Source organism: Taeniopygia guttata, chromosome 28 (assembly GCF_048771995.1).
Source record: "Taeniopygia guttata chromosome 28, bTaeGut7.mat, whole genome shotgun sequence".
NCBI classification, from domain to species: Eukaryota; Metazoa; Chordata; class Aves; order Passeriformes; family Estrildidae; genus Taeniopygia; species Taeniopygia guttata.
Window position 1 is genome coordinate 424,335 of NC_133053.1, and position 27,705 is coordinate 452,039.

At 58.9% G+C, this 27,705-nt stretch overlaps 1 protein-coding gene across 16 annotated transcripts; it reads left to right on the top strand.

Annotated features, from left to right (window-relative positions):
- LOC121468085 (uncharacterized) lies at positions 1 to 27,705 on the top strand. Of its 16 annotated transcripts, none has more exons than XR_012052161.1 (5): positions 1 to 248; positions 401 to 461; positions 6,006 to 9,131; positions 21,391 to 21,678; positions 27,660 to 27,705. XR_012052161.1 is itself a non-coding variant. In XM_072919377.1 (5 exons), exons 2-5 carry the CDS (start codon positions 414 to 416, stop codon positions 24,512 to 24,514), a joined length of 921 nt encoding a protein of 306 aa, XP_072775478.1. In that variant the 5' UTR covers positions 5 to 248; positions 401 to 413; the 3' UTR covers positions 24,515 to 24,710. The 16 variants fall into 16 exon arrangements, 9 of the variants coding, with proteins under 9 accessions (XP_072775478.1, XP_072775479.1, XP_072775484.1 ...); XM_072919377.1 differs by lacking the exon at positions 27,660 to 27,705 and adding an exon at positions 24,020 to 24,710 and having other exon boundaries at positions 5 to 248; positions 6,006 to 6,100; positions 21,396 to 21,678; XR_012052159.1 differs by having other exon boundaries at positions 16 to 248; positions 6,006 to 6,100.

Consider the following 27,705-nt stretch of genomic DNA (forward strand, 5'->3'; position numbering starts at 1 on the left):
TGGGGCTGGGGGGGATCACAGCCCCGGGATTAAAACCCGGGCGGGAGATTAATCCGGGAGGAGCTGGCCGGGTTTAACGGAGCGCCGTAAATACCGGGCGGGATTAGGGGGCTGCCCGAGCCCCGGGGCCCGGCCGGGCCGGGGCCACCCCCAGAGGGTGGCAGGTCCCCCCAGGGCCACCTTCGGGCCCGGGCCGGGGCTTGTGGCAGGAGGGGAGGCGACCCAGCGGGTGCAGAGTGGGGGCTGGGGTAAGAGACACTGATTGAATAGCAATGACTGCATGATTTATGGTTTGCATTATTGCACGCCTCATTTGAATATATGCTAATCAGGCTGCTTTTTTTTTTTTTTTTTTTTTTTTTCTTTTTTTTTCCCTCCCTCCCCTGGTTTTGTTTGCAAGATTTAGATTTGCTATGGCAACCCGCTGGCATGGAAGGAGCGCCAGGAAATGTCAGGGCGAGGTGAGCCCCGGGAGGGGCCGGGGGCGGCCGGGCCGGGGTGGCGGAGGTGGCGGCGGGGGGGACGCGGCGGATCCCGGCACCGGGACACGGGAACGGCCGGCGGGACCGGGAGGGCAGCGGCGGGAGCGGCGGGAGCTGCCGGAGCCGCACATCCCAGCCCTGCCTGCAGGTCCGGTACCGCCCATTGCGACACGTCCCGAACCGGGCTCGGGGGTGCCCCGGGGTGCCCCCGGCCCCGCTGCGGCCTCGGAGCGGCCTCTCCGTCCCCGCGTGCCCGGCCTCGCGGAGTGGGCGCCGTGCCCGTGGCACTGCCCGGAGGTGGCACCCAGGGGCCCGCAGCCTCCTTGGGGTGCTGGCGGTGCCGCCGGGGAGCGGCGGAGCCGCGGCGTCCCCGGTCACGGCCCGGTGTGACCGCCTCGGGCGCTCCGTGGCCCCCTCCCAGCCGGCCCGGGAGGTGCCCCGGTCAGTCCCAGTTCCGTGCGGGCCCACCCGGGGCTGCGCTGCTCCGGGGGGCGCGGGGGGCCCGCGGGGCCGCCGGGGCTTTGTCTCCGCTCGGAGCCGGCGCCTCTCGCTGTGCTGCGGCCGGGAGGTGCCGGGGGGGTCCGCACCCCAATTTGGGGGCCGGGGACCTTTCCGTGCCTGCCCGGGGTGGGGGGTTTGGGGGCAGTTCCTGCCCCTGCCACCGGATCCCTCGGGGGGTGATGCCGCCGCTCCGAGGGGACACCCCGGGTGGCCGCGGGGTCCCCCCGCTGCCCCCACCCCGCGCTGCGGAGCTCAGGGACCGTCCCGGAGCTGCCCCACGGCCACGCGTGACCGCGGACAGGGCCGGGGACACTCCGGATTGTCACGGTGGCTCCAACCGGGACCGCTCTCCGCGTAACCGGGGCCGTTTAACGGGGCAGCAACGAGCCCCGGGGCTGCGGGCCAGCGGTCGCCGCCTCGGCCCCGACGGAACGGAGGTGGCCGGTCCCTCCCGCCGCCTCAAACCGGGGCCGAGACGGGCACCGGGGGCTGCCCGTCGCCGGTGCAGCCTCCCCCGAGCACCCACTTTGTTGTTTTGCAAAACCCCTGAAATATTCATGGCGCTGCGCCGAGCGCCTCTTAATGAATTTTTGATCAAAACTCCATCAGGGAGCCAAAATACGCCACCCACTCTTCTAAATCGGCGCCGTCGGGGGTGGGGGGCAGCGGCCCCGCCGGTACCGGGCGGCTGGAGGAGCCGGGCCCGGCCCGAGCGCCTTTACCGGGGGAAAGCCCCGGGCAGGCCGGGGGTCTCACCGAGGGCACCGCGGCACCGGGCACGGCAATTCCGAGGCTGGCCGCAAGATTTGGGGTGTCCGACGGCCAGGCCGGGCCTCCTGCTCCTCCCGGGGCCGGCAGGGAGCGGCCGAGCCCCGGGAAGCCCCGGTCGGACGGGACGGGCGGGGGGCGGCCGGGGACGCGCGTCCCGGTGCCCCCCAGCTCGGCCGCGGGAAATATTCGTTAATGAGGAAATGCATAAGCGGAGCTCATTAGGGGAGAGCGCGGAGCCCGGGGCCCTCCCGGCAGCACCGGGCCGGGGGCTGCTCGTCCCCGGGGCGGGCAGGACTTGGGAGGGCGGCGGGGCGGCACCGGCACCGGCACCGGCGCGGTCCCGGTTCGGCGGCGGCGGCCGCGCATCCCGGCGGCTCCCGGGGCCGGAGCCAGGCCCGGCCCGCCCCGGCCGCGCTCGGGAGCTCCGGGACTGCAGGGGTTGGGTGTCCCTTGGGTGTCCCCCCCATCCGCGGGGCCGAATTTGGGGCGCAAACCCCCCGGGAGCCGCGCGGAGCCCCCGGGGTTTGGTTTGTTTTTTTTTAGCGCTCCCAAAATCCCGGCGCGGCCGGAGGAGCGGCGGAGGCGGGAATCCATCCCCGGCCGCTCCCGGGGCTCGGGGCTGTGAACCCGCGGAGCGATTTGGGCTGGAATGAAATAAAAAATAGCCGATTTCTCCTTCATTTCCACGCAACCATCCCGCAGCGGCCGGGGAGAGGGGAGCGCCCTCCGCAGCCCCGGAGGGGGGGAAAGGGCAGGAGCGCCCCAAAACCTCCCCGCGCACCCCATGGGGTGCCCCAAATCCCGAGGGTCCCCGGGCAGGGCGCGGTGGGGTCCCCGGAGCGGCCGGTGTCACCCGCTGCCCGTGCAGGGCCGCATCGGCGGGGTCAGCGGGATTGCTGTTATTATTATTATTATCATTATTATTATTATTATTATTATTATTATTCTCTCTCTCTTTTTTTTAAATAATAAAATCCTCGTTATTTTTAGGTTCTGCTGCTGCCAGAGCCGCCCCCCGCCCCCGCGCCCCCCAGCCCGGTTTCCCCCTCCCGCCCCGAGCTCCGGGCTGACCTATCCCGCTCCCGCCGCGGCCGCGTCATTCCTTACGTAGTAAAATATGGAGAAAGCCGGAAAAAAAAAAAAAAAAAAAAAAAAAAAAAAAAAAAAAGACGCTTTTTTTTTTTTTCCCCTCCTCTCTCCCATCTCCATTTCCAAAAGGGACAAAATGGATGTTTGGGCGGAATCCGCCCCCCGTCACGGCCGCCTCACGCCGGGGCTGCCCGGTGCGCTCGGCAGGTTCGAGCCGCGGGCGGACGTTCCCCGTTTAACCCCACGTAACGGCGACGTGATCGCGGGGGGCTCCGCTGCCCGCAGCCCCGCCGGTGCTCTCCGGGAGCCGCAGCCGCGCCCGGATGGCCCCGGGCTCCGCGTCCCGCCCGCTGCCGGTGCCGGTTCCCCCCAGCCCCACGGCCCGGAGGCTGCCGCTGTCCCGGCGGCTCCCGGTTTTGCTGCCGCTAAGTCGGTAACGGACGCAGAGGTGCGGAGGGAGGTAAATAATCCCCTCCCCGCTCCCTCTCTTTTTTTCCGCCGCCGTTTTTTTCCCCCTCTCCTCTCCCTTGGCCCGCACCGAACTCCCCGCGCCGGGGCGGCCGCCGGTGCCGCCGGTGCCGGAGGGGCAGGGCCGGGCTGGGCGGGCACCGGCGGCCGCCGCTCCCCCTCCCGTTCTCCCAACTTGGAGGAAGTCTGCGAGGGGCGACCCCGCGCCTCCCCTTCCCTCGCCCGCCGTTTGTCATTTATTTTTTCGGGGGGCGGGCGGGGTGCTCTCTGCCCTCCCCCCGCCCCGTCGCCCCGGATTAGGGTCCCGGGGCCCCGGTGCGAGTGCCGGGGTGGGGGTGCGGCGGCGGGGGGCGGCGGGGGGGGACGAGGCGTGGAAAGCTGCCCTCCCTCCGGCTCCCGCAGCGCCGGGAACAATGGCCACGGGCTCCGTGGGGACAATGCCCGGCGGAGCCGAGCTGCTTGGGTTGCAGGACACGTCCACCACCGCCTCGGCCACCCCGGGCCCCGGCCCCCCGCTCCCCGGGCCCGCGCCCCCCGCTCCCCCGGGGCTGTGGGAAACCGCGGGGAGACGAGGGGGGCGCGGCAAACTTCGGCAAAAGTGTCCCCGCGCCTCTCCGGGGGTCTCCCCGTCCCCCCGCGCCGCTCCGGGGTCCCCGCGGACCCTCCCCCGGCCCCGCCGCCCGGCGCGGCTCTCCCCGCGCGCTCCCGCGGCCGCGGCTCAACAGGTCGGTACCGGCGGCGCCCCGGAGCGCCCGGCCGTTCCCAGCCCCCCTCCCCTCGTCCCTCCCGTCCTCCCGAGGCAGCCCCCGCGCCCACCGGCGGCATGTGCGCGGCGAACAGAGCGCGATTGTTCCGAGCCTGGGAACGCGCGGAGGGGGCGCGGGGCCGCCGCGATTGTGATGGAAATCCGCCTCGCCCCGCACGCTGTTGAACTTGATGTTGACTCCTTTTCTTTGGAGTTTCACATCTCCTCGCTCACTTGTTTTGTGGGAAAATTTTCTCCCGAGCTTCGGTGTGAAATTAATTAATCGGGGCCTCTAGATGGCAATGGGACACAAAAGGGGACGGCCCGGGGAAACTCCGGCAAACTCACAAAAGCCACCCCGGGGTTTGGAGCCCCGGGGCCGGTCGGACCGACTGCCCTGCCCTGCCCGGTGCCCGAGGTAAGGGGCTGCCGGAGAGAACTTTCGCTGTGTGCAGCTATTTTTTAAAAAATTATTTTTAATTTTGCGGGGGAAGGATTTGGGGTTAACAAAAAAAAAAAGAAAGAAAAAAAGAGATGAGAGCAGGGAGAATGAGGCGTGGGGGGTACTGTGCGGGGTTGCGGTGTTGTGTGGGTATCCCGTTCCATCCCTGCGTTGGTGCGAGGCTGTAAAAATAACCAAAAAAAAAAAAAAAAAAAAGAAAGAAAGAAAAAAAAAAAAGAACACAAGGGGAAAAAAAAAATCCCCATGCAAAAAGCCGAGGTTGAATTTTCGGTATTTCTGGCGAAAGGAAGAAAAATTAATTAATTCTCTTGGTATATTGCTATTTTTCCCCTTTAAAAAAAAAAAAAGTATCTGGGGGTTCCTTCTGCGGCCGGCTCTGCCCGAGCGGGCACGGGGGGAATTCCAATTCCACGCCGCTGTCCCCGAGCCGGGAATCTCGGGGGGACGGGGGAAAAGCATCACGCTCCCAGTTCGGACTGGGAACGGTTGTTGGGTTCCCAGTCCCTTCCCTCGCTCGCAGTTCTGGCGTCCGCGTTCCCCGCGCGGGGGAGAAATGGAAAATCAGATTTTCCTTGGAAACGCTCGGCGGGGCAGGATGTGATGGCTTCGAGGCACAGCGATCTTTGGCAAAGCGTTCGGGGGAATATTTTGGCAAATATTTAGGCCAAAAATAGGAGCGTCAAACGCCATCCCGCTCTTTGTTGCCACGACACCTTTGGGTGACAGCGGCTGCGGGAAGAAAATCATTAAAATCTGTTCAACCTTCAGTTTTCCCCCACATCGATATTTTCAGCTGGGCAGGAATTCGGGGGGATTCGCCCGGGGATTTGGGGACCCCTTTTCCTCGGGATGGCTCCCCCGCCTCTCCCGTGCTGCTGGAACCGAGCCGCGAAGCGACGCGGAGGGAAACGAGTCGTTGTATTTTAAATGCAAATAATTCCCAGCGACGGTGGAGCCAAACGAGCGGGGCGAGGGAGGGGGAAAATTAGAGAAGAGAAAAAATTGGGGCGGGAAAAAGAAAAGAAAAAAGGACGAGGGGGAAAGAAATAAATCTCGGTGGGAGAAAAAGCGGGGAGGGAACTAAAACAGCAGAAAAATCCACTTTGGAAGGGAAGCGGGCCGGGCGGGAGAGCGGCCGCGGTGCCCGGGGAGCGGCGGGGGTGGCCGGGCAGGAGCGGCCGGGACAGACGGACCCGGCCGGACAGACGGACACGCACCGGGGCCGGGGCTGCCCAAACCCGGGCTGGCCTGGCCGGGCCCGGCGGCGGAGGCCGCGTCCCCGCGCGGCCCTGGGCTGTGCCCACGCCTCGCGTGGAGGCACCGGCTGCGGGACACCCGCGCCGTGCCCGCCGGTGGCACCGGCCCCGGCGGACCGGGCAGGGGCTCCGGCGCCTCCCGCCCCCCGGGCCCGCCGGGAAAGTTGCTCCAAGTTGGGGCGATGGCGGCGGCCGCTCCTGACGCGCCGTTTCTCTCCTTCCCTCCCCAGGTGGGCACGGCCGGGCGGCGTGGCGGGCACCGGACACCGGGCGAGGCGGAGGTAACCGCGGCTGTCCCCCGGAGCACCGGAGGGATGCGTGGCAGGTGCGGAACCCGCAGTTGGTGGCGTTACCGGGCGCGGTGGCAACTTCCCGGGCCGGCGGCGTGGCTCGGTGCGCCGGGACAGGGCCCCGCGGCCGGCCGGGCTCCGGTGCTCCGGTGCTCCGGGGGGAAGCGGGGCCCCCGCGCCGAGCCCCGGCCGCGCTGCCTCCCGCCGAGGCGGCCGCCGGTTCCTGCGGCGAGCGCCGTGCTCGCACCGGAGCCCAACATGGCGCTGTAGTGAAGGTATTTCAGCCACACCGGGCTGGCGGCGAGGGCAGAGCGGGGCACCGGCGCCGCCGGGGCCTGCCCAGCGCCCGCAGCCGCCGGGGAACCGGGTACAGGCGGGCGACGAGTCGGTAAGTGCCGTGAGGAGCGGGCCCGGGCGGCCCCCGTGCGGCCCCCGGCGCGGACACGCGTGGGGCGGCCGTGGCGGCGATGCCAGGCTCCCCCCGTGCCCCGCGGGGCCGGCGAGCCGTGGGCACCGGGCACCGGCGGCCGGCGGGGGCGAACCGGGCGGCCGCGGCCTGCCCGGGCCCTGCGCGGTGCCAGCGGGCCCCGCGCCGCCCCGAGCGACCCCTCCGGAGCCGGGCCCGGGAACGGCGGCGAAGCTCCGCCGGTCCCGTTCGTTCGCTCGGCGGGGCCGCGCTCGCTGCCGGGGTTTTCCCTTCGGGCAAACGGGAGCCAGCCGTGGGCAGCGGGACCCACCGGCACGGCAGAGCGCGGCGGGCACCGGCGGGGCCCGGGCGGCGCGGACGGCAGCGGGGCCGAGCCCGCCGGGGCCGCCGGCGGCCAGGGCGGAATTTCGGAGCCCCGGTTCGGAGGTAACGGCGGCGGCTCGGCCCACGCGTGGTGCGGAGCGTGGGGAGGATGGCGGGCAGCAGCACCGGGGCCGTGCCGGGGGACGAGCCGGTAATCCGGCACCGCGCTGGCACCGTGTCCCCGCTGTCCGCGCTCGGCCGTGCCGCGGAGCACCGGGGCCGCGGGGACGGTACCGATAATCATTAATAGCCATAATAATGATCATCAATTAGCGGCAGCTCGGTGAGAGGAGGACGGAGGCGGCGCGAGCCCGCACGGCCCCGGGGCGCGGCGCGGCCGCCGTTCAGCACCACGGAGAGCGGCGGGGCCGGTGCCCGGTCCCCGGTGCCCGGTGGCGGCGGGAGGAGGCTCCGTCCGCTCCCCGCGATGCTGCGGCCGCCGCCGGCAGTTTGGGGGGCTCCGGCCAAGGGCCGGCCAGGCCTAGGGGTGCCCGGTGTGGGCACAGAGCCCCGCTGCTCCCGGGGAGGCCCCGGTGCTGGCGGGTTGGCATTTCCGCAGGCGCCGCCGTTCCTTCCAGCAGGATATTCCCTATACTCAATATATTCCATATATTCCATTTATTGTGTATATTCCATATATTGTGTATATTGTGTACATTGTGTATATTGTGTACATTGTGTACATTGTGTATATCCTATATATTGTGTATATTGTATATCCTATATATTCTGTGCATTCTCTCTATACAGCGGTGGGTGTGTAGAAGGCCGGGGCGGGCAGCGGCGGCCGGGTCGGATCTGCGCCTCCCTCCCGGAATCGGAGCCCCGGGAGCGGGAGCCGGGCCCCGCCGCCCTGCCCGCCCCGCTGCTCCCGCTGCCCGCGGCCGGGGCCGGGCCGGGGCCGCCCGTTGGTTTCGTTTCCGCCGTTTCACCGGAGCCGGGTGCCACACGGCGGCCCCGGGAGGGCTGCGGAGCCCGCGGGGCCAAGGCCAGGCCGGGGGAACCGGAGGAGACCGGGGACAACCGGGGGGACATGCGGGGGTCCTGCGTGGCCGTGGGTTCGTGTGCGAGGCCGTGCGGGCACCGGGGCGAGCGTGCCCGGCGCTGTGAGTGATGCACCGGGGCTGACACGCGCGCTGCGGGCGCTCCGGTGTGCCCGGGCCGGCTGTGCGGGGCGGCTGTGCCCCCGGTGCGCTCCCGGCGGGTACCGGGGAAAGGCCCCGGTGCCCCCGCGCCGGCCGGTGCTGCCCCGGGGCCGCCGGGAGAGCGGAGCGGGGCCCCCGCACCGGGCAGCGCCGGCGGGACCGGCCCCGGGTGGCCGCACGGGGGGGACGTGGAGCCGGAGCTCGGCCCCGCGCCCCGGGCTCTGCCCCGCCGCCCTCCGGACCGCGGCCGCGCCTTCTCCCGGGCCAGGGGGGTTTCTCCGCGGCCGAGGCCGGGCCGCCCGGTGGGCTCCGTTACACCGGCGATAAGGGGCGGTTCGAGCCCCGCTTGACTCCCGAGCATCTTCCGAATTTCCCCTTTGCCGGCGGCTCCCGTGAGCGCAGCCCCGACGGGAGCGACCGGCCCGGCCGCCCCCCACCCCCGCGGCCGCTCCTCCTCCCCGGGACCGGGACTTTAACCCCGGCCCTGCCCCGGGGGCGGCTCCGGCGGCGCCGTGCCCGAGCGGGGTTACCCCCGGGGCACCGACGGGGCGGGCCGGTGCGGCGGGCGGGGGGGCCCGGGCCGAGCAGACGGAGCGGCCCCCGGGGACGGCGGCGGCCGTGGCGAATGGCGCAGCCCCTCCCGGGGGGGTGACCCCTGCCCCGGCCCCACGCCCGGCCTGTCCCGGCCCCGCCGCTCGGGCTTTGTCCCCGCCGGCCGCCCCGTCCCTCCTCCCGCCCTCCCCCGCCCTCCGGCCAGCCCCGCGCCGCCGACTCGGCTCAACTTTAGAGGCAGGTCCCGGCGGCGGCGGGCGGCGGGAGAGGCACCGGCACCGCCACCGCCACCGGTACCGGTACCGGGACCGGGACCGGCACCGGCACCGCCACCGCCACCGCCACCGCCACCGCCACCGCCACCGCCACCGGCACCACCACCGGCACCGGCACCGGCACCGGGCGGCGATGGCCATCCCATCCCATCCCATCCCATCCCGTCCCCGTCCCCGTCCCCGTCCCCGTCCCCGTCCCCATCCCCGGGCCGAGCCTCCGCCGCTCCCCGCCAGCCCGGGAAGGATGCGGTGACCCGGAGCCGACGGCGACCGCGGGCAGCAGCGGCCCCGGCGGGATGAGCAGGTACCGCCGCCCCGGGAGCGCTCCCCGGGACCCTTCCGGGACTCTCCCGTTCCTGCCCCCGGCTCCCGCTGGGCACCGGAGCGGCCGCACGGCCGGAGCTGCCCGGGACCGGCCCCCGCCGCTGCCCGGGGCCGCTGCCCGGTGCCTCCCGGTGGGGACGGGGCCATCCCGGGGCCTCGGGGGGACCCCCCCGGGCAATCCCGGCCCGCAGCCGCGGAAGGTGCGGGGTCCCCGCCGGGCGGGCAGCCGGGAGCGGAGGGGGGAGGAAGGGGAGGAAGAGGAGAAGGGCGCGGGGGGAACCCCCGGGGGCCCGAATCACTTTCCTGACTCAGCAGTTCCGTGCCGGCGATCCCGGGAATTCTCCGCTGGGAGCGGCTCCGGGCCGGGCTGGGCTGGGCTGGGCTGGGCTGGGCTGGGCTGGCAAGGACGCGGCACCCCGGGCCTGTCTGTGGGGCTGGACCCTGGGGGTCACCCGTGCCACCCCTTGTGCCACCCCCTGTGCCATCCCCCGTGCCACCTCCTGTGCCATCCCTGCCCCATGCCATCCCCTGTGCCATCCCCCGTGCCATCCCTACCCGTGCTATCCCCTGTGCCACCTCCTGTGCCATCCTTACCCGTGCCATCCCCTGTGCCATCCCTACCCGTGCCATCCCTACCCGTGCCATCCCCTGTGCCATCCCTACCCATGCCATCCCCGTGCCATCCCCCAGGCCGCGGGGACTGCGCTGGGCTGAGCCCCCTTTGGGGTCCGGCTCCTTTTGGGGGGCAGCGATGTCGCCTTGGTGCTCCGGGTTGGGCACCGGGGGCTGTCGTGTCACGGTGCCACATCCCGGGGCGGCCGTGCCACATCCCGGGACAGCCGTGCCACCCCCGCCGTGCCACCCCCGCCGTGCCACCCGGGGCTCCGGTGGGCAGAGCTCGGTGGCTCGGTGCCCGCGCTGGCCGCAGACCTGGGAGGGCTTTTCTCTTTGGTTATCTAGCTGTATGAGTGTGTCAGATATCATAAAGCTAGAGAACCGAATGTAAAATCCCTCCCGCCACCCTCGGCCGCGGGCACGGTGCCCGCCGGGTGCCCGAGGCACCGGCCCCGCTGCCCACCGGGCCCGCACCGGGAGCCCCGGGCGCAATTCCGCCTTTCCCGGGTTCACCGAGGCCCGGAGCTGCTGCCCGTGCCCGGCCCATGATTTCCCTCCCAACCTCCACCCCCGGCTCTTTTATTTGATTAATTTTTCCTCTTTTTTTTTTTTTCCTTTTTAATTTTTTCCTTTTTTTTGCCGCCGTGGTTTTAATTTCCACCCCGCCAATTAACGCCGGAGATAAATGAAACGGGGCCAGCTCCGAAATAACCCCCTGAGAAACGCTGTTTATAACCGAGTGGAAGGAAAGTTGCTTAAATATATTACCGCATGCAAATTTTAATTTAGCACAAACCCCGCTCCCGAGGCCGATTTATCTGCCGGGAGGGGAAATAAATCAGCGCCGCTGTCGCTTCTCTGCGCCCGGGAGCGATCGCGGCTTTGTTCCGCCGGGAGCGCCCCGGGGCTGCGGGCTGGGGTCCCGCCGGGATCCCCCGCGGGTTCGGGATCCCCCCCTGCTGCTGGGAGCCTTCCCGGGGCTGTTTTGGGATGCAGCCCCGTTATCCTGCAGTCCCAGGAGGGAATTCCCAGGGGTGTTTTGGGGTGCAGCCCCAGGGAGGGCCCTCGGTGCCATTCAGGAGAGGGAAGCGGAGATCCATCCCTGGGATCCATCCCCAGGATCCATCCCCGGGATCCATCCCCGGGATCCATCCCTGGGATCCATCCCCGGATCCATCCCTGGGATCCATCCCCAGGATCCATCCCTGGGATCCATCCCTGGGGTCCATCCCTGGGATCCATCCCCAGGATCCATCCCCAGGATCCATCCCTGGGATCCATCCCTGGGGTCCATCCCTGGGATCCATCCCTGGGGTCCATCCCTGGGATCCATCCCTGGGGTCCATCCCCGGGATCCATCCCTGGTGTCCACCCCCAGGTCCATCCCTGGGATCCATCCCTGGGATCCATCCCCGGGGCCCATCCCTGGGATCCATCCCTGGATCCATCCCCGGGATCCATCCATGGATCCATCCCCGGATCCATCCCCTGGGTCCATCCCCTGGATCCATCCCTGGGCTCCATCCCTGGGGTCCATCCAATCACACACTTCCCCTGCACCCCAGGACACCCTGGGCTCGCCCAGTTTGGGGCTTTTTCTGGGCCAGGCGGATCTGGGGTGTGTTTGTGGTGTGGGACAGCGCAGGGACACCCCAAAATGTGCTGTGGGATAAGGGGAAGCAGCTCCCAGCCCCCATGGAGGCTCCACAGGGATTGGGGCCCTGGTGGTGGGGACAGCCCCGAGGTGCAGGCCCTGATCCCACGGGAGATGTGCCCATCCCGGGGCTGGTGCCACCCTGGGTGGGCACGGGGGTCCCTCCCTGTCCCCTCAGCTCCTCCCAAGCGCTGTCGGAGCAGCTTTTCCCTGCTCCCAGATCCGATCCCGCGGCTCCCGGTGAGTTTGGACAGAGAATTCCCGAGTGTCCCAAGCTGGAAGGAGCCGATGGGGACAGCTGGGGACGGCCAGGACGGTGCCCAGAGGTGGCAGTGCCACACCGGGAGGGACACACAGCGCCCAGCAGGGCCGGGCACCATCCCACCCTCACCTCTCCCACTCCCAATCCCAAAAAAGCCCCAAACGCCCCCCCAGATCCCAGCAGGGACCAGCTCGGGGAGGGATCGGCTCCAGAAACCTTCTCCTCCCTCCTGACTGCGTGTAAACCTTTCAGCAGGAATTGCCTAAAATAGGTTCCACTTTAAGGACTTATCTGCTGAATACCATTAATTTTCTGGGGTTCGTTAAAAGCAAACTTGGTCTCATAGCAACGGAATCTATTCCAGGGAAGCAGCCAATTGCAGGGTGTGCAAGCCGAGGCACGAGAGAAAAGGAACCTTTCAGGTTGATTCCAGGGCTCCGTGCCTTTTCTTTCTCCTTTTTATTTTTTTTTTTTTTTCCTCCTGAGAAGTTTTTAATTTCCAGTGTTTTTATTCCCCGGTGGAATATTTCAGATTTTCTCCCCGCCAAAAAAAAAAAAAGGAAAATATTGTGTGTGTGGGGAGGGGGAAATTGCCGTGGGTTTGTGGGTTTGTGGGTTTGTGGTTTTTTTGTGGTGTTTCTGGTGTTTCTGGTGTTTCTTGGGCTGCTGATGGATGTGGGATAAAGTGGGAATCTCCATCCTTGGGATGCCGACGGATGTGGGGGAAACTGGGAATCTCCATCCCTGGGTTGCCAAGGGATTTGGGATAAACTGGGAATCTCCATCCTTGGCAGTGATGGATGTGGGAGAAACTGGGAATCTCCATCCTTGGGCTGCCGATGGATCTGGGATAAACTGGGAATCTCCATCCTTGGGCAGCCAAGGGATGTGGGATGAACTGGGAATCTCCATCCTTGGGCAGCGATGGGTTTGGGGTAAACTGGGAATCTCCATCCTTGGCAGTGATGGATGTGGGATAAACTGGGAATCTCCATCCCTGGGTTGCCAAGGGGTTTGGGATAAACTGGGAATCTCCATCCTTGGGCAGTGATGGATTTGGGATAAACTGGGAATCTCCATCCTTGGGCTGCCGAGGGATGTGGGATAAACTGGGAATCTCCATCCCGAAAAAGGACCCGGGCTCCCCCCAGCAGCGCAGTATCCAGGTTTTCATTGGGAGTGGGACTGGAGTTCGGATCTGTCCGTACCACCAGCGTTATTCCGTTATTCCCAGAGCTCCTGGCGCCTGATTTCCACTCAAATCCCGAATTTCCGCATCCCTGGGCAAGGAGCCTGTGCCACCCTCCGGCCCTGACATTTCCCACCCCAAACTGACGATTCTCCAACCTGACAGCAGCGAGGGAGAGGAAAAAAAGCCATTTATGATGAAAAGTCCCACTTTGAGGGACACAAAAGGGTGGAAACCTCAGACAAAACCGTTTCCTGGGATGGAGGGAATGGGAAAAGCGGGATGGGTTTCAGCTGAGGAATTCCGGAACCAGCGTAAAGAACAATTCCTCCTGCCGGGTCGGTGTCGCGGCGCTGGAGAAATCCCGGATTTTCACCCCGGGCTGGCTCTTCAGCTGCTGATTTCCATGGATGGAAATTCCAGCCTGGATAAATCAGGGCCTGGAAGAGGAGGAGGACAAGGAGGAGGAGGAGGATGAGGAGGGAAAATCCGGCAGTGCTGGAAGGGTGGGAGCTGAAATGAGACCCCAAGTGCAGGGACAGCCCCAGGACATTGGGATCCGCCCCCAGAAGGTCGGGATCTCTTCCCAAGGATCCTGGGATCTGTTCCGTGGGTATCTGTTCCCATCCCCACCTGCTGCAGCCACGCGTTCTCGCCTCGGTTTTTTATTTATTTCTTCTATTTTTATGGAGAAATTATTATTTACAGTTGAATATCTTCATGTTTCTATGGAAACTCCGGGGCTGAGCCGGGCGGGGAAGTCCAAACCAGCCGGAAAAGTGGGAATATCGGGGAGCAGGGGGTGCCTGGGCAGGGAGCGGGGTTGGGCATGCTCGGGGTGATGGGAACGTTGGGAAACGAGAGGAGCAGGAGCTGGGGACAGGATCTGGGGGTTGGGGACACTCAGGACGTGGCTTTGGGGCGGCTGCGCTTTGTCCCTCCCTGTAAACCCAAATCCAAACCTAAATCAAACCCAAACCCAAATCCAAACCCAAATCCAAACCTAAATCAAACCCAAACCCAAATCCAAACCCAAACCCAAACCCAAACCCAAACCCAAACCCAAACCCAAACCCAAACCCAAACCCAAACCCAAACCTAAACCTAAATCCAAACCTAAATCAAATCCAAACCCAAATCCAAACCAAAACCCAACCCCAACCCATCCCATTTCCATGGGATATTTCTATTCCATTTCCATGGGATATTTCAACGGGAGTTCCATGGGGTTCCCATGGGGTTTCCATGGGATATTTCCACGGGATCTCCGTGGGGTTTCCATGGGATTTCCGTTGTACCTCCATGGGATATTTCCATAGGATCTCCGTGGGATATTTCCATGGGATTTCTGTTGTCTTTCCATGGGGTTTCCATGGGATATTTCCATAGGATCTCCATGGCATATTGCCATGGGATCCCCATGGGATTCCTGCTGTATTTCCATGGGATCTCCATGGGATATCCATGGGGTTTCCATGGGATATTTCCACGGGATCTCCATGGGGTTTCCGTGGGATTTCCGTTGTATTCCCATGCGATATTTCCATGGGATCTCCATGGGATATTTCCGTGGGGTTTCTATGGGATATTTCCACAGGATTCCTGTGGGATTTCTGTTGTATTTCCATGGGATATTTCCGTGCGGTTTCCATGGGATATTTCCACAGGATTCCCGTGGGATTTCTGTTGTATTTCCATGGGATCTCTGTGGGGTTTCCATGGGGTTTCCACGGGATTTCCATGCGATATTTCCACGGGATCTCTGTGGTGTTTCCGTTGTATTTCCGTGCGCTATTTCTTTGGGATCTCGCGCGCCGGCCCTGCCGGTGTCAGGAAGGATCTGATCAGCAGCGACGGGAAAGGTCAGCCGGGAAAAGCTCCCGGGGACGTCAGAGAGAAAAACAAACCCCGAGCGCTTCAAAAAAGGGAAATGAGAGTTCAAGTAGGAATTGAGATGTTTGAAATGAAAATGAGAATGGGAAGTAAGGTAATAAAAAAGGGGTTTTTTTAAAGTAGAAATGAAATAGGAATTAAAATAATAAAGATAAAAATAAACACAAAATTAAAAATTAAAAATAAAGAGAAAGAATAAAAATAAAAATAAACTAAAAGTAAAAATAAAATAGTAAAAATAAAAGTAAAAACTAAAACTAGAACTATAATTAAAAAATTAAAATTAAAATTAAAATTAAAATTAAAATTAAAATTAAAACTAAAATTAAAATTAAAATTAAAATTAAAATTAAAATTAAAATTAAAATTAAAATTAAAATTAAAATTAAAATTAAAATTAAAATTAAAATTAAAATTAAATAAAAATACAATAAAAATAAAAATAGAGGTGCTAGGGCAGGGCTGTGCTGGCAGAGCTTTGGGGATGGTGCTTGCCAGGTTTCCTCTGGCGCCACCAGAAATGGATTTATTTATTTTTAATGAAAAGCACGAGCCTGGCGCGGCTCTGGGGCCGGGGCTGGTGAACACGGGAGATGTTGGGATGGGGAATACCGGGAATACCGGGAATAACAGGAATCACGGGAATACCGGGGCCGTGCCACCCCTGCCAGGCCGAGCCCAGACTTCCTGTGCCCTAATTCCCTGGGAAAGCAGGGGATATTTCCAGGGATATTTCCTTGGGATCTCCATGGGGTTTCCATGGGGTTTCCATGAGATTTCTGTAGGATATTTCCATGGGGTTTCCATGGGATATTTCCATGGGGTTTCCATGGGGCTTCCATGGGATATTTCCATGGGATCTCCATGGGGTTTCCATGGAGTTTCCATGGGATTTCTATAGGATATTTCCCTGGGATCTGCATGGGCTGATCCTGGCCCTGCTGCCCTGAAATCCCGGCTCCGTGCGCGGCTCCGAGAGGGGTTTGGGGTGCAGGGTGGGGATCCAGGTGTGATGGGGATGGACCCGTCCCTCGGGAATTCCTTCACTTTGTGGGATTTAACGGGGAATTTCTGCTCCCGGAGCATCAAACGCGGGGTGGGGAACACGAGAGGGGCTGGGGTGAGGGGTGGGGTGGAGTGACGGGGTTTTTGGGGTCCCCATGGCTGTGGTGGGGAGTGACGGGGGTTTTGGGGTCCCCATGGCTGTGGAGTGACGGGGGTTTTTGGGGTCCCCATGGCTGAAATGTGCAGTGACGGGGGTTTTGGGGTCCGCATGGCTGTGGTGGGGAGGGCCCACACGTGTGCACACCAGCCTTGCACACCCACGCACCCCACCCTTGCACACGTGTGTGACCCTGACCTTACACACACATGTAACCCCAGCCTTGCACGCGTGTACCCCCCAGCCTTTCACGTGTGTGTGTATCCCACTCTTATACACGTGTGTGCCCCCCACCCTTGCACACACATGCATGCCCCCTGGTCTTGTACATGCGTGTGTGCCCCCCACCCTTGCACAAGTGTTCACCCCATCCTTGCACAAGCGTACCCCCATCCTTGCACACTCGTGCCCCCGGCCTTGCATATATATTCGTGTGCCCCACACCCATGCACACTCGTGTCCCCAGCCTTGCACACACATACATGCCCCCCATCTTTGCATGCTCGTGCCCCCCACCCTTGCACACTCGTGCCCCCACCCTTGCACAAGTGTTCACCCATCCTTGCACACTCATGGCCCCATCCTTGCACAAACGTACCCCCATCCTTGCACACACATGCCCCCCATCTTTGCATGCTCGTGCCCCCCATCTTTGCACACTCGTACCCCCACCCTTGCACACTCGTGCCCCGGCCTTGCACACGCGTGTGCCCGCACCGCCGCTGCCGGGGCCGCGTTTCCCGCGGACAATGCGCTGCGGTTTTTTAAGCGACTTTGTGTGAATGGCGCTTTTTTTTTTTGTTTTGGATTTTTTTTCCCCCTTTTTTTTTTTCCTCCAGCGCTCAGGGCCTGAAAAGACGGCGGGGAAGGAGGGAGGGGAGGGAGGGGAGGGAGGGGAGCCCCTCCATTAGCTCAGTGCAGCGGCGAGAACAGCTGTGAAAAGAGCCGGGGCCTTTTTCCCACGGCCGGAGGAGCGGGGCGAGGGAAGGAACCTCCCCGCGGGGTCAGCTCCTGTCCCCGCCGCACACACAGCCCGTGCCCCGCACACACAGCCCCGGTACAGCCCCGGTACAGCCCCGGTACAGCCCCGGTACAGCCCCGGTACAGCCCCGGTACAGCCCCGGCACAGCCCCGGTCGGGGCTGTGCCGGGGCTGTACCGGAGCTGTACCGGGCCCGGGGTTGTACCGGGGCCGGGGTCGGGGCCGGGGTCGGGTCCGGCAGCTGCTGCACCGGGGCGGCTCCAGGAATGCGCCGGGAACGCAGATGGGACCTGGCGGGGGTCGCACGGCCGCGACTCAGCTGCTGGAGAGGGGTGGGGGGCACTGGGATGGGGGGGATGGAGATTTCTGCCTCTGGGGGATGATGAGGTGGGGGGAGGTGGAGATTTTTCCCTTTTGGGGGTGTAGGGATGGGGGGAGATGGAGATTTCCCCTTTTGGGGGTGTAGGGATGGGGGGAGATGGAAATTTCTCCTTTGGGGGATGTAGGGATGGGGGGAGATGGAGATTTCCCCTTTTGGGGGATGTAGGGATGGGGGGAGATGAAGATTTCCTCTTTTGGGGGATGATGAGGTGGAGGGAGATGGAGATTTCCCCTTTTTGGGGGTGTAGGGATGGGGGAGATGGAGATTTCTCCTTTTGGGGGATGACGAGGTGGGGGGAGATGGAGATTTCCCCTTTTGGGGGATGCTGGGATGGTCGAGATGGAGATTTCCCCTTTTGGGGGATGCTGGACCAGAGAGAGATTTTGGGGGGCTGCTGGGATGGCAGACATGGAAATTTCCCCTTTTGGGGGATGATGAGATGAGGGCAGATGGAAATTTCCACCTCTCAGGGGTGCTGGGATGAGGGGAAATGGGAATTCTGGAAATTTCCCCCGGCCCTGTGCCAGCTGTGGGCATCTTTGGGGTGTGGCTGATGGATTTGGGACAGGGTGGAGCTGGGGGGGCTCTGCTGGGATCAGCCCTGCCTGGTTTGTGGGGTTCAGGCCCTAAATGAGGAGTTTTGGGGTGGGTTTGGTGCTGCCAGTGGGGTTCAGGCCCTAAATGAGGAGTTTTGGCGTGGGTTTGGTGCTGCCAGTGGGGTTCAGTGCCCTAAATTACAGCCTGATAAATCAATTCTCACTCAGCCCGAGGAATTCCCTCCTCAGCTCCTGAGGTCTGGAAAGGCCGAGGGGGCAAATCCCAGTAGGATCCTGGAGTGGTCATGGCTGGGATGGGGATGGGACGTGGCTGGGACACACCTGTGCACAGCCAGGACAGGGGTGACATGTCTGAGGGATCCTGCTGGGGATGGCCAGGGTTTGTGGGGTTTGTGGGGTTTGTGGGGTTTGTGGGGTTTGTGGGGTTTGTGGGGTTTGTGGGGTTTGTGGCTCAGAGATCCATGGGAATGGCCCGGATTTGTGGGTTCATGGCTCAGACATCCACGATTCCTCCCCAGAAATGGGTTCCTCTCACCATGTCCCCCGGGCTGTCCCCTCCCCAGCCCGGCCACCCCGTCCTGGCCCAGCGCTGCACCCCTTCCCTCACACCCCAACCCCCCTGGACCTGTCAGGAACACCTTCCAGGGCCACCCCACTCCCTATGGGGCCGAGGAGCCTCTGCTAGGCGGGACCTCCTCAGCTTTGAGTGACCCAAATCCCTCTCTCATCCTCCTCATCCTCCTCATCCTCCTCATCCTCCCCGAGGATCCAGCACCCACAATCTCCGGGTGCCAGGGCTGCTCAGGGCTCCTCATTCTGCTGCTCCCCGAGCTGCTCCTCCTTTCCTCCTTTCCTCTTTTCCTCTTTTCCTCCTTTCCTCCTTCCCTCTTTTTCTCCTTTCCTTCTTTCCTCTTTTCCTCTTTTCCTCTTTTTCTCTTTCCCTCTTTTCCTCCTTCCCTCCTTCCTTCTTTTCCTCTTCCGCTCCTCCCTGAGCTGTTCATCTTTTCCTCTTTCCCTTTTTTCCTCCTTCCTTCTTTTCCTGTTTCCCTCCTCCCAGACTGTTCCTCCTCCCCTCTTTTCCTCTTTTTTCCTCCTCCCCTCTTTCCCTCCTTCCCTCCCTCCCGTCCCCCGCCAGGCGCTGACACTCGCTGCAGCCCATTCAAAATGCATGGGCTCCCCTTTCCGAGCGCCCCGCTCCTTTTGAACTAAAAGGATTTTCTCAGAGGCGAAGTTCAAATGTGCGGCCGTTATTTATTTATCAGCCCCGCTATGTATTATTCATTTATTTAAAAATGTATGGCAGCTGGAGCCCCGCGCTCCACCGCCCCACGGACGGCCGGGCCAGGTGGGGCCGGGCCCGAGCCCCGCCGCGGACCTGGCGCGGTGGCCCCAGGGCTGAGGGACCGTGGGGACAGCCCCGAGTGTCCCCAAAGCCTGGGCAGAGCCAAAGTGTCCCCAAAGCCTGGGCAGAGCTGTGGGGACAGCCCCGAGTGTCCCCAAAGCCTGAGCGACCACAGCCCCGAGTGTCCCCAAAGCCTGAGTGACCGTGGGGACAGCCCCGAGTGTCCCCAAAGCCTGAGTGACTGTGGGGACAGCCCCGAGTGTCCCCAAAGCCTGAGTGAGCGTGGGGACAGCCCCGAGTGTCCCCAAAGCCTGAGTGACCGTGGGGACAGCCCCGAGTGTCCCCAAAGCCTGGGCAGAGCTGTGGGGACAGCCCCGAGTGTCCCCAAAGCCTGAGCGACCGTGGGGACAGCTCCGAGTGTCCCCAAAGCCTGGGCAGAGTCAAAGTGTCCCCAAAGCCTGGGCAAAGCTGTGGGGACAGCCCAAAGTGTCCCCAAAGCCTGGGCAGAGTCAAAGTGTCCCCAAAGCCTGGGCAGAGGGGACGCTCCTCATCCACCGGGGGATGCAGGAATTGGGGTGCCCCCGGTGGATGAGGAGCTGCCGTGCCCGTGGTGGATGAAGAATTGGGGTGTCCCCGTGGATGAGAAGTTGGGGTGTCCCGGTGGATGAGGAGTTGGGGTGTCCCCGGTGGATGAGGAATTGGGGTCCCCCGTGGATGAAGAGTTGGGGTGCAGCAGCTGCCGCTCCCCGGTACCGGGGCCGGGGTTGCCGCCGTCCTCGGCCCGCGCTGCTCTCCGCGCTCGGTGTCGCGGCCGTGCCACCGCGCTGTCCCCAAGGCAGGCAGGGACAGGCCGGGAGGCTGAAGGGGCTGGCGCTGGGCTGTCCGGAGGCAGAAAAAAAGGCAGAAAAAGGAGAAAACGAGAAAACGAGGCCAGCTTTTCTTTCCACACCACGGGAAAGGAGCAGGAGCAGGAGCAGGAGGAGGAGCAGGAGGAGGAGGAGGAGGAGGAGGGGACACATCCAGCCCTGCTGGCATGTCGCTGTCCCCGCAGGGCTGAAGGGCCCTGGAAGGGCTGGGGATGCTGCAGCACCCCCGGGCCCCGGAGCCGAGCCCCGCGGGGCTCAGATCACCCCAAAACCGGCAGGGTCAGGGTGGGACACCCGAGGGGCTCAGATCACCCCAAAACCGGCAGGGAAATGTTCTGGAAAAGAGGAATGTGGGGTCAGGATGGATCCACGGGGGGATCACCCTGCCCAGGATGCTGAACCCCAAACAGCAGCAGGGAAACCTTCTGTGCTCCCGAGGTGCCACCTCCGGCTCGTGGCCGCTGTCACCCCGAGATGTCACTCGGGGTGGGGGTGGCAGTCCGGGAAGCTCCTGGAGCAGGGCCGGGATGGGATTTGGGATTTTCCCGACGTTCTGACCCCACCGTGACCCCTCGGGAAGGGTCTGGGCTGGTGTCCAGATGTCCCCCGGGTGCCTGACAGCCAGCACGGCCCAGCAGCTCATTGAGAACCCGTTAGCCAGGTTAGATTTGGAATTCCAGGTTTTCCTTAAATATCAGCACTCGCAGAATCCCAGAATCCCAAAATCCCAGAATCCTAGAAAAACAGAATCATAGAATTCCAGAATCCCACAACACCAGAATCTGAGAATCCCAGAATCCCAGAATCTCAGAATTCCAGAAAAACAGAATTGCAGAATTGCAGAATCCCAGAATCTCTGAATCCCAGAATCCTTGAATCCCTGAATCCCAGAATCTCCCAGAATCACAGAATTCCAGAAAAACAGAATTGCAGAATCCCAGAATTCCAGAAAAACAGAATCCCAGAATTCCAGAAAAACAGAATCCCAGAATCCCAGAATCCCAGAGCTGCCCTGTTCCTGATGTGGGACAGGGAATGCTGCAGGGAAAGGGCCCTGCTCAAATTAAACCTGGTTTTAACTGATCCCGAGCCCTGCTGAAATTAAACCTGGTTTTAACTGATCCCAAGCTTTGCTGAAATCGGGATTATCCCGAGCTCCTCCCTGTGAGCTGGGGATGGATGGCCTGGAGTTCTGCTGGGCCTGGGGACGGGGACGGGGACAGGAGGGGCCGATTTTGGGGATAAAAAGGCCGACAAAAAGGTTTGGAGTTGACCTCTGAGAGTTTGGGAGTGATCAGTGAAGGTTTGACAGAACCCCTCACTCCATTTTTTGCAGAGCAGAATTCTCATCTCGCCCCGATCCAGCCCCATCCCTGGCCGGGACCAGGACTGGGACCGGGACCGGGTCCGTGATCGGGAACGTGATCGGGATCGGGATCGGGAATGGGACGGAAGATCCGGAGCCTTGGGAAGAGCCCAAACCCCCGAATTCCCGGCTGGCTGGGACTGGGATTCCCTGCCCTGGGATTTGGGAACGGCTCTTTGGGGTCTGCTCCGGCCCCGTTCCCATGGGGCCCTCGGGACGTCGGCTCCGTGTTCCCGAGGATCCCCGCTCCTGGACGGGGTAAGTTTGGGGTTCTCCTGCTTCTCCTTCTCCTCCTTTTCCTCCTCCTTCTTCTCATCCTCCTCCTTTTCCTCCTCCTTCTTCTCATCCTCCTCCTTTTCCTCCTCCTCATCCTCCTCCTTCCCCTCATCCTCCTCCTCCTTTTCCTCCTCATCATCATCCTCATCCTTCTCCCGCTTTTCCTTCTCCTCATCCTCCTCCTTTTCCTCCTCCTCCTCCTCATCCTCCTCCTGTTTTCCTCCTCCTCCTCCTCCTCCTCCCCGCTCCCGCCGTGCCGTGGGATGGTTCTGAGCCTGAGACGCCATCTGCAAGGCTGGTCCCACGCCCGGCCGTGGCCTCTTTATGCAAAGGGGAATTAATTAGATTTGAATATGGTAATTAAGCCATCAACCCCCCCTTGCCCTCCCCTGCCCAGCCGGGTGCTCATCCGAGGTTCCCTTTTTTCTCCCAGCCTTTCTTCTCAACCCCGCTCTCTCCCTCCCTTTTTTCCCCCCAATTTCCCCCAATTTCCCCCCAAATTCCCCATAATTTCACCCCAATTTTCCCCCTTCTTCCAATTTTCCCTCATTTTCCCCCAGTTTTCCCCAATTTCCCACCATTTCCCCCCAATTTTCCCCCTTTCCCCCCAATTTTCCCCAATTTCCCCCAATTTCCCCCAATTTTCCCCCTTTCCCCACAATTTTCCCTCGATTTTCCTCCTTCCCCCAATTTTCCCCATTTTTTTCCCCTTTTTACCCAACTTTCCCAAATTTTCCCCAATTCCCCCCTTTTCTCCCTTTCTCCCCATTTTTCCCCCCTTTCCCCCAATTTTCCCCAATTTCCCCCCATTTTTCCACCCTTCCCTCTCGGTTCTTTGCCCCAAGGAGTTTTTCCTAAATCCGAAATAAATTCCCAGCCCCATCCCAGCCTTTTTCCCGCTGGATCCATCCTTGGCCAACGGTTGTGGTCCAAAAAAAAAACCTCCAAAAAAAACCCCAAAAACCCCAAAAAAAGTCAATTTTTGAACCTCTCTGATCCTCAAATTCCCAAAATTCCCTTTTTTCCCCCAGCCTTGGATGGGTGGGTGAAGCTTTTTTTGGGATTTCTCCCAGGGTTTTTTGGGGATGGGAAAGGAAGGAATTGAGGATTGAAGGGGATTCCAACACCCAAAAAAAAAAAAAAACCCAAAAAAAAAGATTTGGGAATGGGAAAAACTTGGGGGAAAAAATTTTTCCTTTTTTTTCCCCCCAAGTTTTTCCCATTCCCAAATTTTCCCAGCCCAAGGTGGGATTTATCCACCGGGGCCAGTGGAGGTTTAGAACATGGAAAACGCCTGGAAAAAGGGAAATAAAAGGAAAATAAAAAGCAGAAAAGCCCCCAGGTGTTTTCTGGAAGAGTTGCTGGGATTGATTTGTTTAAAGTTTGGAATATTTTAAGGGAATGTTTGGAATATTTAAAGGGGATTAAATTCCAGGGAAATGTAAAAAACCACCTGAAACAAGAAATAGGCTGGGATTGTAAGTATAAATATATGAATATAAAAATATATTAATATAAATATATACATAAAGAAATACAAAAATATATACAAGTAGATAAATATATACTATATTAATATAGATAAAATATACAAATGTAAAAATATATAATATCACGAAATATAGAAATCTAAAATTACATATGTGTATATAAATATATAAACATATAAATAAATATCTAACTAACACACAAATATATAAAATATATACATTTTGGGGTTTTATACAGATATTTATGGTGGTGGCGTGTGGATATTTATTTTTATATCGAATTTATTCATTTCTCTGGCCCGGATTCCTGACTCGGACCCACACTGGGAGTTTCCCTTTGGCTCCAGTTTGGGTGGAAATCGAGGGAAAATGGGATTTTTTTAACCCTGCCCCCTCCGTGAGCAGAGTGTGGAGGACTCAGGGGGTTTTGGGGTGAATTTTGGATTTTTGGGACGAATTTTGGGATTTTGGGAGGAATTTGGGATGGTTTTGGGATGGATTTTGGATTTTTGGGATGAATTTTGAGTGGTTTTGGGATTAATTTTTGATTTTTGGGTGGTGTTGGGATGAATTTTGGATTTTTGGGACAAATTTTGGGGTTTTGGGTGGTTTGGGGATGAATTTTTGGTGGGTTTGGGATGCATTTTGGGTTTTTTGGATGAATTCTGGGGTTTGGGGATGAATTTTGGGGTTTTGAGTGGTTTGGAGATGAATTTTGGATTTTTGGAATGAATTTTGAGTGGCTTTGAGATGAATTTTAGATTTTTGGGATAAATTTCGGGGCATTTTGAGATGAATTTTGGGGTTTTTGAGATGAATTTTTGGGTTTCTAGGACACCTGCAATTTCCAGACAAAAAGATCAGGAAATGCCCCTGAATTCCTGAAGAGGAAAAATCTGTGGGGAGAGGGAAAAAACGGAAAGGGGGAGAGAGAGGAGGAGGAGGAGGGAAAATCAACCCGAGAGGGAGGAAAACGGAGCAGAAATCCCAAAAAAATGGAGAAAAAGGGGGAAAATCGGCGCTTTGGCCTCCCCGTGTCCCAGCCAGGCGGGCAGGGCTGTGGATCTCCCTCGGAGCTGTTCCAGCCAGGATTTCTCTCTTCTCTTCCCACTTTTTTTAAATTTTTTCCCATTTTTTTTCCCTGCCTTTCCCACGTGGATTCCCCGCGGCAAAGGAAAACAAGCGAGGATGATTTTTTATTTTTTATTCTTCTTTTGTCTCCTCTCGGTTCTAATCCAGCCCGGCCTCCTCCTTTGCCATTCACAATTTTATTCCATTGCTGGGAGAAAAAAAAATTTAAAAAAAGAAGAAAAAGAGGACAAATATAATATATTTTAATTAATTTTTTTAATTAATGAGAAAGGAAAAAATGGAAGGAAAGAAGGAAGGATGGAGGGAGACCCGAGCTGCTCCCGGGGTGATCCCGAGGGTTCTGTTCCGCGTGGTGCCACCTCCCAATAATTCCTGTGGATTTAATGAAAATTTAAAATAAAATAAAATAAAATAAAATAAAATAAACATAAAGGAAGTGCTTGGGATTGGGGGAAAGATGGGAGGAAAAAAAGGGGGGAAAGGAGAAAACTGGGGAAATTTGGCTGTAATGGGAAATCTTTATTTTGGGAAAACAAGGACATTCATCTCTCAGGCCGAAACCTTATTTTGGTAAAAATGAGAAAGAAATTCAGCTGCAAGGTCGAAATCTCCCCATTTTGGCAAACCCAGGAAATTCCCTTTAAGATTAAACTCTCCCATTTTGGCAAACCCAGGAAATTTTATTTAAGGCCAAAATCTCATTTTAGAAAACCCAGGAAATTTTCTTTAAGGCCAAAATCTCATTTTGGAAAACCAGGGATTTTTGCGTTTAAGGCCAAATTCCGCCATTTTAGCAAACCAAGAAAATTCCCTTCAAGACCAAATTTCTCCCATTTTGGCAAACCCAGGAAATTCCCTTTATGGCCAAAATCTCATTTTGGGAACCCAGGGATTTTCGTCTGTAAGGAGGAACTCTCCCCATTCTGGCACACGAAGGAAATTCCCTTTAAGACCAAATCCCCCATTTTAACGCAGGAAATTCCCTTTAAGACCAACTCCCCCATTTTCGCCAACCAAGAAAATTCCCCGTAAGGCCCAACCGGCTCCTTTGTGGGGTTTCTTTGTTCCTTCCCCCCTCCCCGGCCGGCCCCAGGAGCAAATCAGCGCCGTTTGCATATTCAAATGAGGGGGCCCAGCTGCCGGCTGCAATTAGCCACCCTAATCACAATCAGGGGCGCTGGGCAGGGCGCGCGGTGATTGCGGCGCTGCCCCGGGATCCGGCCCGGCTCGGCGAGCTGGGGACGGGCCTGGGCCTGGCTCAGCTCCCCCATGCGGGTTTTGGGGTTTTTTTGGGGTTTTTTGGGGTTTTTTTGGGGTTTTTTTCCGGCCTTCGCCTCGTGGTTAAACTCGCGTTTCCCGCCCGGGTTTTCCTGGATGTTTCCGGAACGTTCCGTGTCCCGCCCCGTGTGCTGCCCCGCGTGGGCGGCGTGCAGAGCCTCGAAAAGGGGCCAAAATCCCCAAAATCCCCCAAATCCCCGGAATCCCGTTTTTTAGGCCTCACAGCCGCTCCCATCCTGCCCAGCTCTTTCCACAGGGGCGTTGTCGGCCCGGGAAGGGCGGGAGGTGGCGGGAGGTGACAGCGGTGACACTCGGGAGGTGGCACATGGCAACGTTTTCCTGGAGGAGCCCCAGAATGGGAACGGGATCAAGAATGGGATTGGGAACGGGAATGGGACTGGGATGGGACAGGTAATGGTCTGGGAATGGGGTTGGGAATGGGAGTGGGAATGGGGCAAGGAAGGGACAGGGAAGGAACCCCTGGATGCTCCCACAGCTCGGCTCGGTGCCCCGGGCGTTTCCCGCCGAGGAAGAGGAGGAAAATCCGGGATTTTCCCTTAGGAAGTGGCTGGGGAAGCTCCCGCTTCGGGGAAAAAATTTCTGGAATTTCATCGTTTCTTGGCTGAAAGTTTGAGGGAGATGGGGTTGGGGGAAGGGGCTGCTGGAGGGGAAACTGAGGCACGGGGGTTGGGCCCAAAATTCCTTTAAAAATTTATTTTATTTTATTTTATTTTATTTTATTTTATTTTATTTTATTTTATTTTATTTTACTTTATTTTATTTTATTTTATTTTTTATTATTTTTTTTATATTTTGATTTATTTTGTTTTATATTTATATTTTATTTTATATTTTACTGTAAATTTAATTTTTTATTTAATTTTTTATTTTATTATATTTTATTATATTTATATTTTTATTTATTTATTTTTTTATTTATTTAAATTACATTCCTATTTATTTTATTTATTTTAATTGTATTCATTTATTTATTCATTATATTTTATTCTATCATCCTAGTGTATTTTATTTATTTATTATTATTATACTTTTTTACTTATTCTAGTGTGTTTTAATTATTATTGTGATATTTTATTTACTTATTCTAGTGTATTTTATTTATTTATCCATTGAAATTTATTTACTTATTTACTTATTTATTCATTTTATTTATTATTCAACCCAAAAATTGGGTTGAATTCTCCATTTTCCCATTTTTAATGGATAAAATTCCACGTGGGAGCCATGGCAGGAGCAGGTTCAGATCCCCCAATGGGACGTTCCAGAATCCACCAAAAAAATCCCATTTTTCACCCCAATTTTTTTTTCTTTTTTTTTTTTTTTTGGCGGGCTGGGGGCGATTCTTGGAAAATTCGGGAATTTGGGGAATTTTGAGCTTCCAACCTCTTGGAAACCCAAAATTCCAGCGTTGGGCTCCAGGCGTTCCCAAAGCTGGGGAGGAGGGGAGGAAGGGCGGGATGGAGCCGCCTCCTCCTCCTCTTCTTCCTCCTCCTCCTCCTCCTCCTCCTCGTTTCGCATCTCCCCCAATCCGGGAAGAGCTGGAATTAATCCCTATGGAAATTTATGCAAATGAATTCCCGCCTGGACACTCAAGCTGTTCCCAGCCTGGCGAGGAGGGGGGAGGGACCCTCGGGAGCCCAAATTCCCCCAGATTCCCCCAAATTCCCCCAAATTCCCCCAAATTCCCCCAAATTTCCCCAAATTCCCCCCAGATCCGGCTCTGGGTCCCTGATTTCCCCCCGGGGCTCTCTTGGGGTGCCGGGAGGTTCCAGGGGCTCCCCTGTGCCCTGGGAAATAGGAACGGGAAAAGCTGGATCTGTTTAATTTGGGAAGAGATTCATCTGCTTAATTTGGATCTGTTTAATTTGGACCTGTTTGTTTAATTTGGGAAAAGCTGGATCTGCTTAATTTGGATCTGCTTAATTTGGACCTGTTTAATTTGGATCTGTTTGTTTAATTTGGGAAAAGCTGGATCTGTTTAATCTGGGAGGAGATTCATCTGTTTAAATTGGATCTGTTTAATTTGGATCTCTTTGCTTAATTTGGATCTGATTAATCCGGGGAAATCTTGGTCCGTTTCAGGGCAATGCTAACGAATAAACCAAGGATTTGAGGGTAGGAAAACCAG